We start from the raw sequence: 19,304 nt of genomic DNA on the forward strand, positions 1-19,304 counted from the left end.
AGTACAGGCAGGATTTTGAAGAGGCAGAGGAACTAGAGATCAAATTGCCAACATACGCTGGATCATGGAGAAAGCTAGAGAGTTCCAGAAAAACATCTACTTCTGCTTCATTGACTATGCTAAAGCCTTTGATTGTGTGGATCATAACAAACTGTGGCAAGTCCTTAAAGAGATGGGAGTACCAGAACATCTTATTTGTCTCTTGAGAAACCTATATGCGGGCCAAGAAGCAACAGTGAGAACTGGACATGGAACCACTGATTGGTTCAAAATTGGGAAAGGAGTCCGGCAAGGCTGTATACTGTCGCCTTGCCTATTTAACTTATATGCAGAGCACATTATGAGAAAGGCAGGGCTAGATGAATCAAAAGTTGGAATTAAGATTGCTGGAAGAAATATCAACAACCTAAGATATGCAGATGATACCACTCTAATGGCAGAAAGTGAAGAGGAACTGAAGAGTCTCTTGTTGCGAGTGAAGAAGGAGTGTGCAAAAGTTGGGTTGAAACTAAACATTAAGAAAACCAAGATCATGGCATCCGGCCCTCTCAATTCCTGGCAAATAGATGGGGAAGAAATGGAGGTAGTGACAGATTTTATTTTCCTGGGCTCCAAGATCACTGCAGATGGGGACTGTAGTCAAGAAATTAAAAGACGCTTGCTCCTCGGGAGGAAATCCATGGCAAATCTAGACAGCACACTAAAAAGCAGAGACATCACCCTGTCAACAAAAATCCGTATAGTCAAGGCTATGGTCTTCCCAGTTGCAATGTATGGCAGTGAAATTTGGACCATAAGAAAGGCTGAGCGCAAAAGAATTGAGGCCTTTGAACTCTGGTGCTGGAGAAGACTCCTGCGAGTCCCTTGGACTGCAAGGCGATCAAACCGGTCAGTCCTAGAGATCAACCCTGACTGCTCTTTAGAAGGCCAGATCCTGAAGCTAAAACTCAAATACTTTGGCCACCTAATGAGGAGGAAGGACTCACTGGAGAAGAGCCTAATGCTGGGAAAGATTGAGGGCAATAGAAGAACGGGACGACTGCGAATGAGGTGGCTGGATGGAGTTACTGAAGCAGTAGGCGTGAGCTTAAATGGACTCCAGAAGATGGTAGAGGACAGGAAAGCCTGGAGGAACATTGTCCATAGGGTCGCGATGGGTCGGACACGACTTCGCAACTAACAACATGATAATTTATGTTGCTTGAAAATTATGGGTTATATTTTCAAATTGAGGATAATGAGAAATTTAAAGGACAAGAGCTAGACATTTAAATTTAAGATGATTAGACATGTGAACACAAAACATGTGCTTTGTCAAACGTTGCTCCCAATTTGCCTGGCTAAGCCTGCAGCTGGCTTGCACAGTAAGAATGGGCAGCCAACCCTGCCTTGAATTTTGAAAGATGGTTAAACTATTCCTCACTACTGTGACTGGCAAGTGATCTTCTGCTGGCTTATAAGTTCCAATGTAGTAGCATATTCATAACCTTTAGGGTGATTCTCGCATGAGCAAAGTTCAGTATTTTTATCTGTTATTTTAAACTTCCAGCCTTTCAAAATGAAAATATTTTTGTTGGGTGGCAAGAGAAAAGTCAAAGTCGACTAGTACTGCTGATAAGTCAAGAAAATATGAAACATATTTATTTCTTGGCCAACCCAAATGAAATAATTTGAACCATTCATGAGAAGGAATGCACAACTTTATTCATACTTTTATAAAACTGCAGTACTAGAATTTGAGAATTCCTGGATTAAGCAATATTCAACAAGTAAATTACCAGAAAAAATATTAACTTGAAAACTATTTAGTGTTGCTACTCAAACTACATGATTAAGAACATCAAGATGCAATTTAAAAGCCAAATGGAAATAAACAGTTTATGCTGTGAATAGCTTCTGAATGTAGGTTCAATATATTCAATGACTTGAAAAAACATCTTCACAAGATTCTTACCTTGCTAACATTGAGTGAAGCTAAAGGTGGGGGTGTTTCTGTACGGTCATTGATTATGTTAACTTCTGATACATACTGTAAATTTATAAGTAAGATATCTGCATGGTTAGGTTTACCACTTGAGGAAGGGCATTCTGGGGAAAAAACATTAAGGAAACATACAAAGGTTGTATAGCAGCTCAGAAAATGATACACTTCTATGAAGGAAGAATTTATATTTATGGTACATTCAATATAATCAGGATTGCCTCCTGAGAATAGTTGTAAACAAAGTCAACAGGACAGGATTTGTTCACTTAAAATATTGAGCAACAGGTGCTAACTAAACCAAATCCCCCACCCCACCATTTTCTTAGTAACTATCAGTTCCACTGTAAAACTGCTGTAACAGCACACAAAATCTCTGTGGACTTTGCTGTCAAATCACCCCAACACTAATTTCATTGTAATCAAATAAACAAGCTTTCTGGATCAGATCAAAGATTTACTTCTTCGGCCTCCTACCACACCAATGCAACAGTGTCTTGTGCTGCTAGTCTGCAACACCATGGATAGTCCTTTTCCTCCGTGAATTTATTTACAGTAGTTCACCCTTCCAAAGCCATACAGGTTGAAATGAACTGCACTTGGAAGGCAGAGGAAGTGTGGAATTATCCTTTCATGTCTCCCTAAACCCGTAGATATTACACTATGGCATTCTAATAAACAAGAAAAATGTTTCCTGCCTTCAGGGGTGTCAAACTGCCGGTCCGTGGGCTGGTTGCATCATACGGAGGCCATGCCCACCCCAGCTATGCAAAAAAAGTCACAATACATCACAACACATCACATGACATAGCACGTTTGACACCCGTGCCTTAGGTGAAGAAAGATGCCAGATAGACCACTGCATTGCTAGGACATGTTATCCCAAGCCTAGCTTCTTCCCTTTCAATTGCTATAAACGTACTGTACATCACACTGAAATAGTGTATTAAAACCTCTCCCTATCACTCATAAAGTCAACCTCTCGTTCTTCCCCAATTCAAGAACTATGGCCCAGGCCATGAGTGCCTGAATGTGCTCAGTGAAGATCCATAGCAGTTATAAGAGAAAACTATTGAAGACTAAAAGCACCTTTCTTTTGCCACAAATCTTCTTCCAATTCAAATTGCATTCCAGTTCACATAACAGTAAATCCCAAACCAAATACTCTCAGGAAGGATTTACACATACACACACTCAATAGCTACATCAAAAGCAATTACATAAACAGCAAATGAAGACTTACAATTTATTGACTTGCATAAAATGCTTTCCAAAGACAATTATTCATACATTTGGATTACTATCCATCAAATGCTGAGAAGTATTACACATTTTCTGTGAGTTATATCAAGCGCAGATGCTTTTCTACCAATCAAGGCTGCCTCCAACTTCCTCAGGTTTAACTTAAATCTTCACTCTCAATAAAACCCTGCACCAGTCTCCATTCCTCCTACTCCACATATTATTCTTAACATATCCTCCAATTTTTCTCCCATTTTTATTACAATGCCAGAAAGCACTTTCTGGACTTCAGTTTTCACATCTTATCCATCCATTAGCACTCCATTTCCCCACAACTTTCCCTTCCTTAACTAACTGAATGGCTCTTCCTCACTGTCCTTCCTGTACAGCAGGCATGTCCAAACTTTTGGCATATAAAATATATAATTTATTATATAAGGTAAAGGTTCCCCCGCACATGTGTGCTAGTCGTTTCCGACTCTAGGGGCCGGTGCTCATCTCCGTTTCAAAGCCGAAGAGCCAGCGCTTGTCCGAGGACGTCTCCGTGGTCATGTGGCCGGCATGACTAGACATACATATACATTAAAACCTAACGCTATCTTGTGGGGCCGCATTACTCGCTGTCCAAGGCTGCAAGGGTCCCATGGGCTGCAGGTTGGACACACCTGTACAGGTTCACCTCTTGCTCCAGATTCCCCATTCCATATTGAAACAGTAATTGCCTGGCTCAAATGATACCCAGACAGCACTTCACTGAAGTCTTCTCTTTCAAAATTAGCCCCCCCCTCCCCTAAAATCACGGTCATAGGTTTCCTAAGTCTTTGACGTAGAGCTCACTCCAGCTACAGCCCCAACCTTTCCAAATCTGTCACAGCTCCTCAAGCTGCCTCTAGCTGTCGAAGAAGGAGCAGGCTCACGTGCCCCCTTCCCATACAGCCCTCTCGTAGGCCCGGCGCCGGCCTCCCCTCGCCCTATTCTTCTTCCAGTCAGGATACTGAGTGCCAACATCTTGCTGGGGTAATCAAAAGCCACCACCTCGCCTTGCAGCCGCTGCTCCTGGCAAGTCCGGCACGACACCTGACTTCCCACACTGAAGTACTCGCCCGGAGCCGCCATTTTGTTTCAGGTCCAGGCCCCCTTCGTTCCCCAGCTGCGCCTCTGCAACCTTTGCCGAGGTGGCAGAAGGGAATGCGCGAAGAAAGGGAGCGCCGAAACGGATCCCGGTGCACTGGACTCTATTTAGCCGCCAAGTTCCTTCAGCCTAGGCGGCAAAAAAAAGGACGAGTGGCCAAGGCGACGGGCCTGTACGTCAGCCGCTCACGCACGTACGTGATGTCACCTCGCAAAGCGAGAAGCGGTTGGTTAGCTGTTCGACAGTTCCTTCTTAGGGAGGGGCGAGGATGCCCTTCCAACGTTTAGAAAGAACGTGATGGGACGCAGAGGCCGATTAAAAGAGCGCTGGGAAACGCTGGAAGGACAACAGGGTGGCCGTGAGCCGGCGAATGTCCTGCTCGGGGGGAGGGGAGTAACAGACGTTTGGGCTGGGACTTTATGCAGGTTTTCCTTGAAATGAACCCGGGTAAGGTTTGCTTGAATTGGTTCTCAATAAATGGGCATAGAACTTCACCCTTACTACGAGGGGATGCGTCGCGGATATAATTCTACATACAGTTTGTGTAGTAAAGGCTGCTTCTGAGCAAGCACGCTTACATTTCAGTTGTAAGATTGCAGGCTACCTCTTCGAGAGTAAATTTAACCCGCAATAAAACTGCTGTCAGAATAATTTGGGGTTCCAACTCGAGCCGGGGCTGTGCAAGAATAAATAAAAATGAGATCCAGACAGCTGTGAGGAAAGAATATTTATTCCTAAAAGCAAAACAACTTGCCTTTAGGGGCAGCTGCCGAGAAATAGGGTACAGCGGCAGACTTTTATAGGGGGAGCTTGTTCGGTGTGTGGAAGTGTCTACGTGCTGATTCTAGGGTGACACTTGGGCGTGTGTTTGTGTGTAGGTATGTTTATTGTGAACAGCAGTTCCGCTGGGAGACCTAATTTAATTAACTCCGCAGACCTTATCCTTTGATATGTGGATTAGGTCAGGGTAACTTATTTGGGGTTTTGAGGAAGATTGCTAATTTTAGTTGATTAATTTAGTTTCAGCTTGACTGTCAATTATCTAGTGGAGACACTGATTCTCAGACCATTGTGGATTCTGTTAATGTTTTAAGGGAAAATGGAAACAGTAAAGAATAAAATATATTTGGATATAAAACTTCTCTCATTGCCTACAATGGACTGTGAAGTCTGAAGTGGTGGACGAACTCACAGAAAGTTTGCAGGGACTAGTATCTCACAGTCAAAAATGCACTGCCATTAATATGCAATGGTAAATGCTGTTTTGAGGAGAACTGCATTTAGTTCAGATAAAGTTAGGATTGTTTATTCATCAATTTAATAGCCTGTCTTTCCTCCATGAGATTAAGATGGTGACCACAGCATGCTCCTCTTCAAGCATTTCCCCACTACAGTTGTGTTGGGTTGTGAAATAATGCCCAACCCCATTATCCGGTTCCTAAAAGTGGACTTGAACCTCCAATCCCTTTAAGCTCTACACTACTGTAGCTTTCAATGTGTTACCTCAACACCTGTGATTTTCCATCTGTCCCCTTTCAGATATACATTTATATATTCACATAACAAGATTCCTGTGGCATTTTAAAGAGTACAGTAATTTATTATACCAAGGTTTCTGGACAGCTTACAAATATCCAAAGAATCAGAATGCAATTCATGAACATTTATGTCATAAAACCTGTTGGTCTTTAAGGTGTAATCAACTCAGATGTTTTTGTTACAAAGCCAACATGGCTATTCTCTGGAAATTCCCATACTTGCAAAACTGTTACAGGTAGTCCTTGACTTACAACCATTTGTTTAGTGGTGTTGTGATTCAGGGTCAGCCTGTGGGTTCGGCAGTTGGGTCGGATGACTCAGATGAGGGGGAGGAGGGGGGTGTTGAAGAACTTGCTGATGATGGCTTTGAGGCTCCGCAGAGCCCCCAGCCAGGCCCCTCCTACCTGGTGGAGACCCAGCTGTGTGAGCCTGACAGTGTGGATGAAGATGACCCACAGCTGGCCCTGTTCAAGGACGCCCGACGCAGGAGGCAGTCAAGTAGGAGCAAGCAGAGGAAGGCTGTGGGGCTTCTCGGAAGGAGGCAAAGAGAGGCCACGCCCTGAACTCTTTATAAAGGGAATGTTTGGGGAGGGCTGGTTTGCTGAAAGCAACCGCTCCGATAGTGTTTCAAAGCTCCTGTATCTTGGTATGTGTTTTGTTTGTTTTTGTAATAAATTTGGCAGACGTATTCCAGCCTCTTGCCGTTTATAAAGGGGTTGCCTTTTCTGCAAGGCCGGTAGCAGGCTGGTACAGAACAAGTGGCCAGTTACAATGACACTGAAAAAAGTGACTTATGACCAGTTTTCACACAACTGTTGCAGCATCCCCATGGTCTACGTTACAGGTGTCAAACTTGATCACGTCATGTGATGTGACTTTTTTGCCTTTGTGTAGCTGGGGTAGGCGTGGCCTGTGCGTGATGCATCTGGCCCATTGGCTGCCAGTTTGACACCCCTAATCTACGTGTTCAAACTTCAGGTGCTTGATGACTGGCATGTATTTATGACAGTTGCACTATCCCAGGGTCATGTGTTCACCATTTGTAACCTTCCCAGCTGGCTTCTAACAAGCAGTCAGTGGGGGAAGCCAGAGTCGCTTAATGACTGCATGATTCACTTAACAACTGCAGTGATTTCCTTAACTGTGGCAAAAAAGGTTGCAAAATGGGGTAAAACTCACTTAACAACTGCTTTGCTTAGCAATGGAAATGTTGGGCTCAGTTATGGTTGTAAGGCGAGGACTACCTGTAATTGTATTTATGTTCAGGCCTCCCTTCATTGACTTCCATAAAGGGTTTAAACTACTTCAAATTAAGAGTTCCATGTTTAAAATATCCCATTATGAATGGCATAATAGAAAAATCTATTGATAAAATGTCCCAAAGGTGCTTTTTCAAGAGGCAACCCGACTTTGTTTTTCCTTGAAGACGTTTCACTTCTCATCCAAGAAGCTTCTTCAGTTCCAAGAAGCTTCTTGGATAAGAAGCAAAATGTCTTCAAGGAAAAACAAAGTTCAGTTGCCTCTTGAAAAAGCATCTTTGAGACAACCATGACCTGGATGACTGACAATCTCCATAGATGGTGATAGTGTGGTAGGAAATAAGGCAGACTGAGTCAGCATTCCAGGACAAGTAGAAAAGATTTATTGCGCAGGTTCAGACCCAGTTTGTACTGAACAATCTGAACCCCGTTTCAAGGAAAAGCATACACATATATAGTCTTCACAAACAGCCAAACACGTAGATGCAGTTTATAAACTCTGATTGGTTACATGAACCTTTAAGCCCCACTTTGCTTTATGCCCTTTTAGCTAAATATCGTGCATCCTTGTTTCCAGGAAGGTTGCAGGTGTCTTGCGAGCGTCTATGTTTCCTGTGCTATGCTTGTGGTTAGCTACAAGCGAGACCTATGTGGTTAGCTATAACAAAGTTTATGCTACCTGACTGAGTATGACCCCCGGTTTACCTTGTGGCTTGACATTTTCCATTTCCTTGTTGTTCTTCTACCTAATACACGGGTATTCTCGCTTCAGTCCGACCTCACAGTTATGACATGCAACATTCATATGTATTCTTTGTATTTTTCCATGGCCTACTTCACTCCCCCGTTTGAGGCTCTATTACCATTGAGCCTCACCCTTCTAGAGGTACTGTTTCATGTCCAGGAAGCAAAGTTAACATAACCTCAGTATATATTAAAATAGGCAAACTATGTAGCAGAACAAAACTTTGAACTGATACTTATGTTCCTATATCCTATTGACAGTTTGAAACAGGCAAATAGCAACAGGCAGAGAGAGAGAACAACTTCATGAGTTAGACTTCATCTTCCTCAGGCACTTTCTCTAAACCCCCAGGTCCAAAGCGCACATAGACCCCACTGTCTATATTCTGGCTCCTCCTTCCCATGCCTGGGGTGTATTTATATCCCCGAGATTCTTCCAATATGGCCAACTCCTTTTCAATTTCCATCTCCTTTACTGTCCTCTTAGTCACTTGTCTGAGTATAGGTATTACACACGGTACAAAGACCCATCCGGCTATTCCACATAACAACAAAAACAGCACCTGCTTTACCCACGCTGTGCCTGGTAACCATGAGAACCATTGGTCAGTTCCTTGGATTCTCTGGCCAATTTTGGATGCTTTATCTTGTAGGTCCCTTGCTACCTCCCTGACCAAGCCTGATTTATTCATATAAAAACAACATTCTTCTCCTACGAATAAACATAAACCCCCTTTCTCAGCTGTCAGGAGGTCTAGGGCTCGCCTGTTTTGCAGGACTACTGCTGCCAATGAATTGATTTGGTCCTGTACTTCAACCAAGGTCCCAGCAATCTGAGTCAGATTCTGTTGAAATTCCTCAGAAAGCTGCTTAAACTAGGTTGTAGAATGAGCTAAACCTCCCACACCTGTCCCTACTGCAGTACCTATTTCTAGGATGGCTAACAATGGTATCACTAGAGGTACTCTTTTTTGCAGATGTCCTATGAGAGGAACAGGGAGGGCTTGTTCCCCATTAACAACTCCCATCTTTGGAAAAAGGTGTACTAGAGTACAAGTTCAGTCCTATTTGTAGGCAAACATACATACGCATTTTCTCCACACAAGAAAAAGACTCCATTGACTTCCGGTAGCGCTGCCGCGCCGAATGGCGGCGTTCTGAAGCCGCCCGATCCTGGGAAGCGTCAAAACGCCCGGAGGCAGCGAAAATCAGCTGTTCCGCGGCGCCGGAGCTTCTCCCTCAGGAGAAGAGGGAGAGGCGAGCCTGCCTGGGTAGAGGTAGAGCTCCCCTGCGATTCTCCCAAGTAGTTTGGGTGATAACAGGGTGAGCCCCCTCGGAGCCCAGGCTTTCTCCGCTCTCAGGACGTCTTCGCTCCAAAAGGAGTGGAACAAGACGCGACAACTACACCTGCTGCTTAGAGGGGACTGTGAGTATTTTGTTCCTTTGGAAAGCAGGCAGAGCAAAGCAGGAAGATCTGAATTTTCAAATTGGATTTTAACTTTAACTCAGTTTCATTATCTTCTTCAAGTTTCAAGTTTGAAATGGAGTAAAAATGGTGCTGGAATGTTTCTCTCCTGTGTGAAGTGACTGTGTTTGAAAATTGTTATATTTTGCTACAAAGCAAGAGATACAATTTGCAACTGACTTTATCCAGTATCGGATTTTGTGTATTTGAAAGCCTGTTCCCTTTTCTTCTTATTGAAGGTTAAGAACTTTGGGAGAATTATTTTTTTTCCCTTTTCTTCCTTTTTTCCCCCTGAACTTTGATTCTGCTGGGTGAAAGAGGAAATCGAAACCTAAGAGATGGCTGCGAGACGTGGGGGAGGGCCCCCGCTTTCTAAGAATTTTATCTCCTCACCTATACCACAAGCTGCAGGGCAGACTTCGATGAAACCTACAGTACAACCACCCTCTCCCCCACCTCCTGCATTTACACTGACAGACATTCAGCAAGTTGTGATGCAGTCAACGCAAGTTTTGCAACAAGAAATAAAGAATCAAAACAACCAGATGAGGGAAGATATAGCGCTTGCACTCCAGGGCTTAGCTGCACATATAGAACGCCTGGATGTTCGTGTGGACTCAGTTATGGAGTATGTGGAGAATTTGGAAAATAAAATTATTGATGCTGAACAGAAGATTGATAGAGCAGAGGCCAAGATTGACAGAACAGAAGACGAGGTTACTATATCAGAATATAAGAACATGGAGTTTGCTTTGCGTATCAGAGGCCTCAAAGAGAATCCTAAAGAAAATCTGGAATGGGAAATAGTACAAGCAGTGGCTCCTGTTTTGAAATGGGAACCTGAAGAACTACTTAAGGAAATGGATAAGATATTTAGGGTTAACTCCTGGATTGCTAGGCAAAAAAGTCTACCTAGAGATATAGTGATTTATTTTTCCAGGAGATCAACCAGAAATTCTATTATCCAGGCTTTTTATCGGGAAAAATTTCAAATTGCAGGCCAAGATATTATGATTTTAAAGGAGATACCTTCAAAAATTCTTAGAAAGAGGAAAGACTTTGCATTTTTGTCTGATGAGCTTAAGAAGCGACAAATCCAGTTCAGATGGGAAATACCTATTGGAATTGTGGTAAATTATGCAGGGACCAGATACAGATTGGATACAATCTTAAAAGCAAAAGATTTCTACACTAAGGTCCTGAAAGCAGGTTTACCACCATCTCCCCGAATTAAAAGAACAGAAGCTAGACAAGATGATAAACAATTGAGTGAAGGGGCAATGTCACTGCCCCTTGAGGAGATGCAGAAGCCGGAGGCCATGGAGCAGAGTTTTGCATTAAAGGAAGATCCAAAAGAACAGAGGATGACAAGAGCTGCATATAAGCGTATGGAAAAAGAGCAAAAACAAAAGCCTGTAACTGGTCCAGCTACGCAAGATGCGGCCGTTTTAGAGCCCGTGGGAGGAGCACGTCCTAAGAGAGCAACAGCTGATCTTCAGGCCATGTTCCAAAGGCTCATGGTCACCAGAGATGGTGAAGTTCCTGACATGGAATGTTAATGGGTTAAATTCACCACAGAAAAGAAAGAAAGTATTTTTTCATCTGAAACAACATAAAAATGACATTGTTTGCTTACAAGAGACACATATTGCATTAAAAGATCAAAAATATTTGATTAATTCCCGATTGGGAACACATTTTGCATCTTTTGCTCCGGACAAGAAGGCTGGAGTGGTTATTTACTTAAGAAAAGACTTTTCGGCAAGATTGATTGAATCGGATAAACAAGGGAGATATGTTAGTATTGAATTAACATTACAAGGAAAGAAAGTTCTTCTTATTGGATTATATGCTCCAAATCAACAACAGCAAAAAATTTTTAAATTTTTACATCAGAGACTAATTGAACTGGATTACAAATCTGTTATTATGATGGGGGACTGGAATGGGGTTTTGGTGCCATCTGAAGACAAGAAGGGATCTTCTAAAAACTTTTTTAATTCAAAATTGCCTAAAGCTTTTTTTGATTTGAAGGAAGATATGGAATTAAGAGATGTATGGCGGGAAAGGAATATGAGAGACAGAGATTTTACTTTTTTTTCGGATAGACATAAATCTTTTTCCAGGATTGACTTCATTTTGATTACTACTGATCTTTCCTCTTCGGTTAAGAACGTTAAGATTTTTCCTAGGACAATGTCTGACCATAGTCATGTTTGGTTGGAGTTCTTTGCTGAAGACGCTAGTAGGAGATCCTGGAGGCTGAATGAAGATATTATCCAAGAATTTATCTATGAGTGAAAGGGATATGTTATCTAAATTAACAGGTTTTGAAATAGTGAAGAAGGTTAAATATCTAGGAGTATATATTGCAGCCTCAAATGTAAAATTGTATAAGAATAATTATGAAACACTATGGTTGAAGGTACAAAGGGACTTAAATAATTGGAAAAAATTACAATTATCATTACTGGGAAGAATTGCGGTTGTTAAAATGAATGTTCTACCAATGTTTCTCTTTTTGTGTCAGATGATACCTAAATTGAAAAAGCATGCCAACCTTGATCAATGGCAGAAGGGTATTAACAAATTTATCTGGGCAGGGAAAAAACCAAGAGTTAAATTTAAGATTTTACAAGATGCCAGGGAAAGAGGGGGACTCAAGGCGCCGAATTTGAAATTGTACTATGATGCGGTTGCCTTGACCTGGGTTAGTGATTGGCTTAATTTAACTAATAAGAGAATACTTCATCTTGAGGGATGGGATTTGGTATATGGATGGCATGCATATTTGCTTTATGATAAGAAGGTAGACAGGGCTTTTAAATCCCATATTCTTAGAAGTGCTTTATTGCGTGTCTGGAAAAAGTATTATTATAAGTTAAATTATAAAATAACGATTTGGGGAATTCCTGGACACGCGATAGAGGGCGTATCTATGGGAGTGAGTATGGATATGGTTTCTTATAAGGAACTACTTAGATTGCAAGGGAATGATTGGCAACTTAAACCAGTAGAGGAGTTAAGACAAGAAAACATAAGTTACTCTTGGTTTCAATATACCCAATTGAAAGCTAGGTGGAAGTCAGATCAAAAGGTTGGCATCACAATTACAGATCAAAATTTAGTAAAGCAAATTAGAGACTCAAATTGTGCACATATAAAGAGGATATATAATGCTTTAATTGAATTGGATTCGGAAACGGAACTGGTTAAAGACTGCATGATAAAGTGGGCACAAAATATTCAGGAACCAATTTCGTTGGACACCTGGGAGATAATTTGCGTCAGAAATGTTAAATTTACCCAGGCTCAAAATTTAAGAGAAAATTTTTATAAAATGTTTTATAGATGGCATCTGGATCCCAAGAAGTTGTCCAACATGTATCCTAATTTACAGTCTAAATGTTGGAGGTGTGGTAGTTTAGAAGCTACTTATTTTCACATGTGGACTTGTAGAAATATAAAAGCTTTTTGGATTAAAATTTGGTGGAACATTCAAAAGATTTTTAAGAGAAAGATAAAGTTTTCCCCGCAATTGTTTTTATTGGGTATTATTGTAGATTGTGATGTTAAAGAAACTAACTTGATGTTGAACATGATAACGGCAGCACGGTTACTGGTGGGACAATATTGGAAGAAGGATAGTTTGCCCACTGTAGAAGAATGGGTGTTTAAAGTTTTGAATCTTGCAGAAATGTCTAAGATTTCTGCTTATTTGAAGGATCATTCACAGGAAAGATATATTTCAGTTTGGAGGAGATGGATAAATTATATTTAAAACAAATATGGGACTAAAAAGTTCCATTTAGCTTATGAGTAGATTTTAGTGGGATATTGTTATTGGTACGTTGTTTGTTGTTATGTTAAAAGAGAGTTAAAGCGCATTATGAATTTGGTTAATTGTATATTATGCATAATTTTTATTTAGAATATGATTATTGTAACTATAATCCTGTATTTAGCTCTGGGAAGTGGGGGGGAAGTGGGTGGGTTTGGGGTGGGAGGGATTTGGGGATATATTGTAAAATTTTGTTTTTGTAAAACTCTTTAATAAAAAAAGAAAAAGACTCCATTTTCTTCCAAACATACTGCCATATTCATGGAAAATACATGAAATCTATGATTATACTCATTGCTCCACACTCCCAATGTCCCTGCTGTGAACATGCCAATCAATGGTTGTAGGTTAGGTTTCTGACGGTGATCTCTTAGTGCATCCCTGAAGTAGGGAGGGTCAAATGAATACTAGGAGCTCCTATTACCACGGGGAAATGGAACACACGATCCTTGCAGTGTCCTGCTGTGTAGCCACAATGGGAATCGGGGTGCCTCCATTTTGCTTGGTCACCTTACCCAGGTAACATTTCCTTCCTTCTTTCTAAGGGTCAATTGAGGTGGAGGGGAAAACGTAACCTTCTTTTTAAAGAGGTGGTGTGCAGAAGGAGAAATACTGCATGTTACCTTGAGGTTCATATGTCCCCGTCGGGGGCTCATGTCTAATTCCATTTGACACTCCTGCCAGTTTTTCTTTGTGTCTGATCCCACAGGAGTACCCATCTGAGGGTCTTGGCTTCGTTTTACACATAAGGGAGGTGTCCCTATGAGGTCCACCCCTACAGCCACCGGACCAACAATGGGATGGTGACTGACTCCCAACTTTTCTATGGCACTATAGAGATCATCGTGTAATTTGGCCTCTGCTGTGACAATTCCCCATCTGGCACCTCTCTCAAAAGCCAAGGTGGCATTGGTCTTTACCTAGAGGTCTGGTGCCACAGGGATTGCATAATACGCTGATGGGGATGCAGACAAACACAACCAACATCTTTGGCCTAAGATGGGATTCGATTGATTTACCAAATCCTGAGCTAACTCTAGTATTTTCAGTATATATTTCCCATCCCTCAATTGTTTCAGAGGACCTCCTTTTGTTTTTATGATGTCCTTCCTCTGACCCAGTCCAGTTTTTAACTTGGGGTAAGTTCGTTTGGGTTCAGAAGTGGCTGTGGGCCTGGGCCGGCGTCCCCACCTAGAAATGAGCCGTCGGCGGGAGGGGGTTTGCTTCATTTCTTCTTTGTCCACAATCTCTAAGGATCTCAAACCCTGGACTCCACCGTTTCTTGGGGGCCTCACACCATTCCCAGAACCTTCCTCTGACCTTTGAGGACCTGGCTGACTCTCCTCACAACATGCGGGATTAGCATTCATGACCCTTTTCCCCAACAGACCACTCGCCAATAGCATCCAAATCCATAGGAGATTCATGTTTAACAACCTGAAACAAGTCACTGTCCACTTTCTATGATTCCTCTTCCACTCTCACAGTCACACTCAGGGGAACAACCACAATTACAAGGTTTTGGAAGATAGAGGGGATCTACTGCTAAGCTTGTAAGCCGCCCTGAGTCTTCGGAGAAGGGCGGGATATAAATGGGATTAAAATAAAAAATAAAATAAAGTGAGATTGGGGAAAAGATAGTATCAATCCGAGGTGTACCACAAAGCCTACTCTAATTTGCTAAATATATTATCCACAATCCCAGGCTCCTAACAGACTCCAGATAACTCACGCCTAGGGTATTTCAAACCTAAGTAGTCATAGGAAATTCACACTTTTCTGGGTTATAATCAGGAATTTTGGGCACTTCACTCCTTTCTTTGGGTGGAGGCTGATTCCAGAAGAAAAGTCTTACCAAACAGCAGGTCCCAAATAACAGGATTAAAATTACTAATGCCAGACCTACTGCCCCTATGGCTATGTATTCTTTAACTATCATTTCTTGGAATCAGTCCTCCCTAGACATTCATATTCATTTTCCTAATCCCTTTCTTCAGCCGTACGTAGAGGGTCAGCATCCGGTGTGACACCAGTAGGGCTTCTCTTCGGCTCCATATGTTGCCTGCCCGTTGCCGGTAGGGCAGTTATAGGGAGCGCTTTTTCAAGCGTAACACCAAGGGGCGGCCTTCGTCCCTCTTTGCCTCCCAATATTCATCAACTGCAGGTTTAACTCGAGTCCAATGAATCCAAGACTTGGATTCCAATATTTTTACTGCTAGGGGAGAACACATGACCACAGTATACGGGCCCTTCCAACTAGGTTTCAAAGGTTCATCCTTCCAATGTTTCACCCACACCCCATCTCCAGGCTTAAACTTGTGTGTTTCCGTTGTAATCAATGGGGGGTTACTTTCCTTCATATACGTTCTCAATTTGTTCACATAAGCATTATGTTGTTGTAATTGTTTTTTTTATTGAAGAGTTTTAAGATACATTTTTAAAAACATAAACTCCCTCCCTCCCCCTCCCCTCCCCCTCCCCTCCCTTACCCTCCCCCCCAACTTCCCAGAGCTGAATACAGTGTATAAACTTACAAACTTAAGCTAAAATATGCTAACTAACTAAAAAAGACACATTAAATTCCATCGCACTTTAACTCCCCTTAAACATAACTAAATTACTAACAAATAATGAATAACTAATAATACATCATATAAAACTAATACTTATTCAAATGCTAAATGAAACTTTTTAGTCCCATATTTATTCTGAATATATTCGATCCATCTTCTCCATTCCACAATGTATCTCTGTTGCGACTGTTCTTTCAAATATGCTGAAATCTTTGCCATTTCCGCCAGGTTTGAAACTTTCAAAGTCCACTCTTCTATAGTAGGCAGTTCCTCCTTCTTCCAATATTGCGCTACTAAAAGTCTTGCTGCTGTAATTAAATTCAACATCAATTTAGTATCTATGACAGTACAATCTGTGATGATACCCAACAGAAATAACTGGAAAAAACCTTATCTTTTTCTTAAATATCTTCTGCATGTTCCACCAAATTTTAATCCAAAGAGCTTTAACTTTTTTACAAGTCCACCATATATGATAATACATTGCATCCTCACAACCACACCTCCAACATTTAGGCTGGCAGTTCGGATACATACTTGCTAATTTTTTAGGATCTAAATGCCATCTATAAAACATTTTATAAAAATTCTCTCTTAAATTTTGAGCCTGTGTAAATTTTACATTTCTGACCCAAATCTTTTCCCATGTATCCATTGTTATAACCTCCTGAAAGTTCTGGGCCCACTTTATCATACAGTCTTTAACAAGTTCCGTTTCTGAGTCAATTTCTATAAATGCATTATATATCCTTCTTATATGTGCTTGACCTTGATCTCTAATTTGTTTTACCAAATTTCCATCAGTTATCGAGAAACCAACTTTCTGATCTTCTTTCCATCTTGCTTGTAACTGCCCATACTGGAACCAAGTTTGTACTATCTTTTCTTCTTTTAAAATATTATATGGCTTTAGTTGCCATACATTCCTTTCTATCCTTAAAATTTCTTTGTATGTAATCACATCATGTTTAAATCCAACATTTATATTTTCTATTGCATGTTTAGGTATTGCCCAAATTGGTATTTTATAATTTAACTTATGTCGACATTTTTTCCAAACTCGCAACAGAGCATACCTTAATATATGTATCTTAAAAACATTATCCACCTTCTTATCATACAATAAATATGCATGCCAACCAAATAACAAATCATGACCCTCAATATTCAATAATCTCCCTTGTGTTAAATTAAACCAATCACTAATTGATGATAAAGCAGCAGCCTCATAATATAATTTAAAATTGGGCATTTTAAGACCACCTCTTTCACGTACATCTTGCATTATCTTAAATTTGACTCTTGGCCTTTTCCCTGCCCAAATTTATTAATACCTTTCTGCCATTCCTCCAAATTTGAATCTTTTTTAAGTATAGGTATCATTTGAAACAAAAATAAAAATGTTGGCAAAACATTCATTTTTACTGCTTTACATTTTTCTTCCCAATAAGGATAATTGTAATTTTTTCCAACTATCTAACTCTTTTTGTATTTTTAACCATAACAATTCATAATTATTTTTGTATAATTTTACATTTGAAGCTGAGAGATATACCCCCAAATATTTAATCTTTTTAACTATTTCAAATCCCGGTAGCTCTTCTAAAACAACCTTCTGTTCTATGGTCATATTTTTAGACAATATTTTAGTTTTTTGCGTGTTTATCTTAAATCCAAAAACTTTTCCATATGACGTTATTATCTCCATCAATTCTACAACTGAGTAAGTCGGTTGACTTAATGTAATAACCAAGTCATCCGCAAACGCTCTCAATTTATAGTCTTGATCTCTTATTTTAATTGCCTTAATTTTATTTGAATCTCGTATCTTAATAATGTTTCCAATGTTAAAACCAACAACAAAGGTGACAACGGACACCCGTCTTGTACCCTTTTCAATATTACATGTTCCTGTCAAACTACCATTGACTATTATTTGAGCTGTTTGCTTCTGATATATTGCCCTAATAGGTTGTAAAAAATTATCCCCAAACTCCATTTTCTCCAATACCTTAAATAAAAATTTCCAGTCCAATTGATCAAAAGCTTTTTCAGCATCCAAAATGATCAGCGCTGCAGAGACCTGGTTATTTCTTTCCAAAAATTCCAATAAATCTACAATATGTCTCACATTATTCTTCATTTGTCTACCACTTATAAATCCTGTTTGATCACTATGAATCATTTGCTGCATTACTTTCATTAATCTATTTGCTAAAATTTTTGCAAATATCTTATAATCAGTATTTAAAAGCGATATTGGCGTATAATTTTTGGTTTGGGTAATATCTTGATCTTCCTTTGGAATCAGCGATATAAAGGCTGTTTTCCACGATGGAGGCACTTCTCCTCCCAATTGAATTGTTCTAAATAATTCTCTTAAAGGTTCCACCATTTCTAACTGTAAATCTTTATAATAGACGGCAGTCAAACCATCTGTTCCTGGTGCTTTCCCCACCTTTAATTGTTTAATTGCCAAAATAATTTTTTCATCATTTATCAATTGATTCATCCCTTCCCTTTGCTCTTGTGTAAGAACAGGGATATTAACTTCTCGTAAATATCTATCTATATCTACATCTTGAATCTTATCCCTAACATATAACTTAGAATAAAACTCAACAAAAGCCTTTTTAATAAGATTCTGCTGAAACACCACTTTACCCTTGTACTCTATTCTATCTATATTACGTGACCTTTGTTTCTTCCTTAACAAGTAAGCTAACCACCTACCCGGCTTATTAGCATTACAAAAAGTATTGTGTTTAACATACCGTAAATTGGTTGCCACTTGATCTGCCATCAACATATCAAACTGACCTCTTAATAAAGTAATTACCTCTTTAATCTTCCTATCAGATGGATTCAAAATTAAAGCCTTCTCTTTCCTCTTAATTTCCTCTTTTCGCTTATGTTCCAGTTTACATCTATGTTTATTATTCAAATATATTAACACTCCTCTCATATAAGCTTTGCTTGCATCCCAAACCATTTCAATAGAAGTACCCTTGTACATATTCATATTAAAAAATTCTTTCATCTGTTTTTTACACACTTCCACATTTTCTTGATATATAAACAAATTTTCATTTAGTCTCCAAGACTGCTTGTCTCCATTGTCTTTTTCTATTTCCAACCATACTGGACTGATATAGTTCTTGGACATATCTTAATCTTCTTAATTCTAGAAAAAAAATCATTAGTAATTAATACAAAATCAATCCTGGAAAAAGATTGATGCCTATCGGAAAAAAAGGTAAAGTCTTTTTCTTGCAAATTTCTTTCTCTCCAAACATCTCTCAGTTCCAAATTGTCTTTCATCTCAAAAAAAGATTTAGGCAATCTAGCATGACTTGGTATACTTCTAAAAAGACCTTTTTTGTCCTTTTGTACATCCAAAACACCATTCCAGTCTCCCATAAAAATACAGGATTTATGATCCCATTGAGTTATCTTGCTATGTAATAGTTTATAAAATTCTCCTTGCTGTTGATTAGGAGCATATAATCCAACCAAAAGTATTTTCTT

General features: G+C 40.0%; 1 protein-coding gene across 1 annotated transcript in view; it reads right to left on the reverse strand.

The window, feature by feature from the left end:
* LOC310648203 (protein LSM12) overlaps positions 1–4,511 on the reverse strand; it is a 28,126-nt gene extending 23,615 nt beyond the window's left edge. The window contains exons 1-2 of the mRNA XM_083375953.1: positions 4,219–4,511; positions 1,955–2,088 (exon numbers count right to left, since the gene is read on the reverse strand). Of these exons, the coding sequence (XP_083232079.1) occupies positions 1,955–2,088; positions 4,219–4,339 (255 nt within the window). The 5' untranslated portion in view covers positions 4,340–4,511. The remainder of the gene's footprint in view (positions 1–1,954; positions 2,089–4,218) is intronic.
* Between the last annotated feature and the right edge of the window lie 14,793 nt (positions 4,512–19,304).

The sequence above is a fragment of the Vipera ursinii genome (genome assembly GCF_947247035.1).
Source record: "Vipera ursinii genome assembly, chromosome: W".
Lineage (NCBI taxonomy): Eukaryota > Metazoa > Chordata > Lepidosauria > Squamata > Viperidae > Vipera > Vipera ursinii.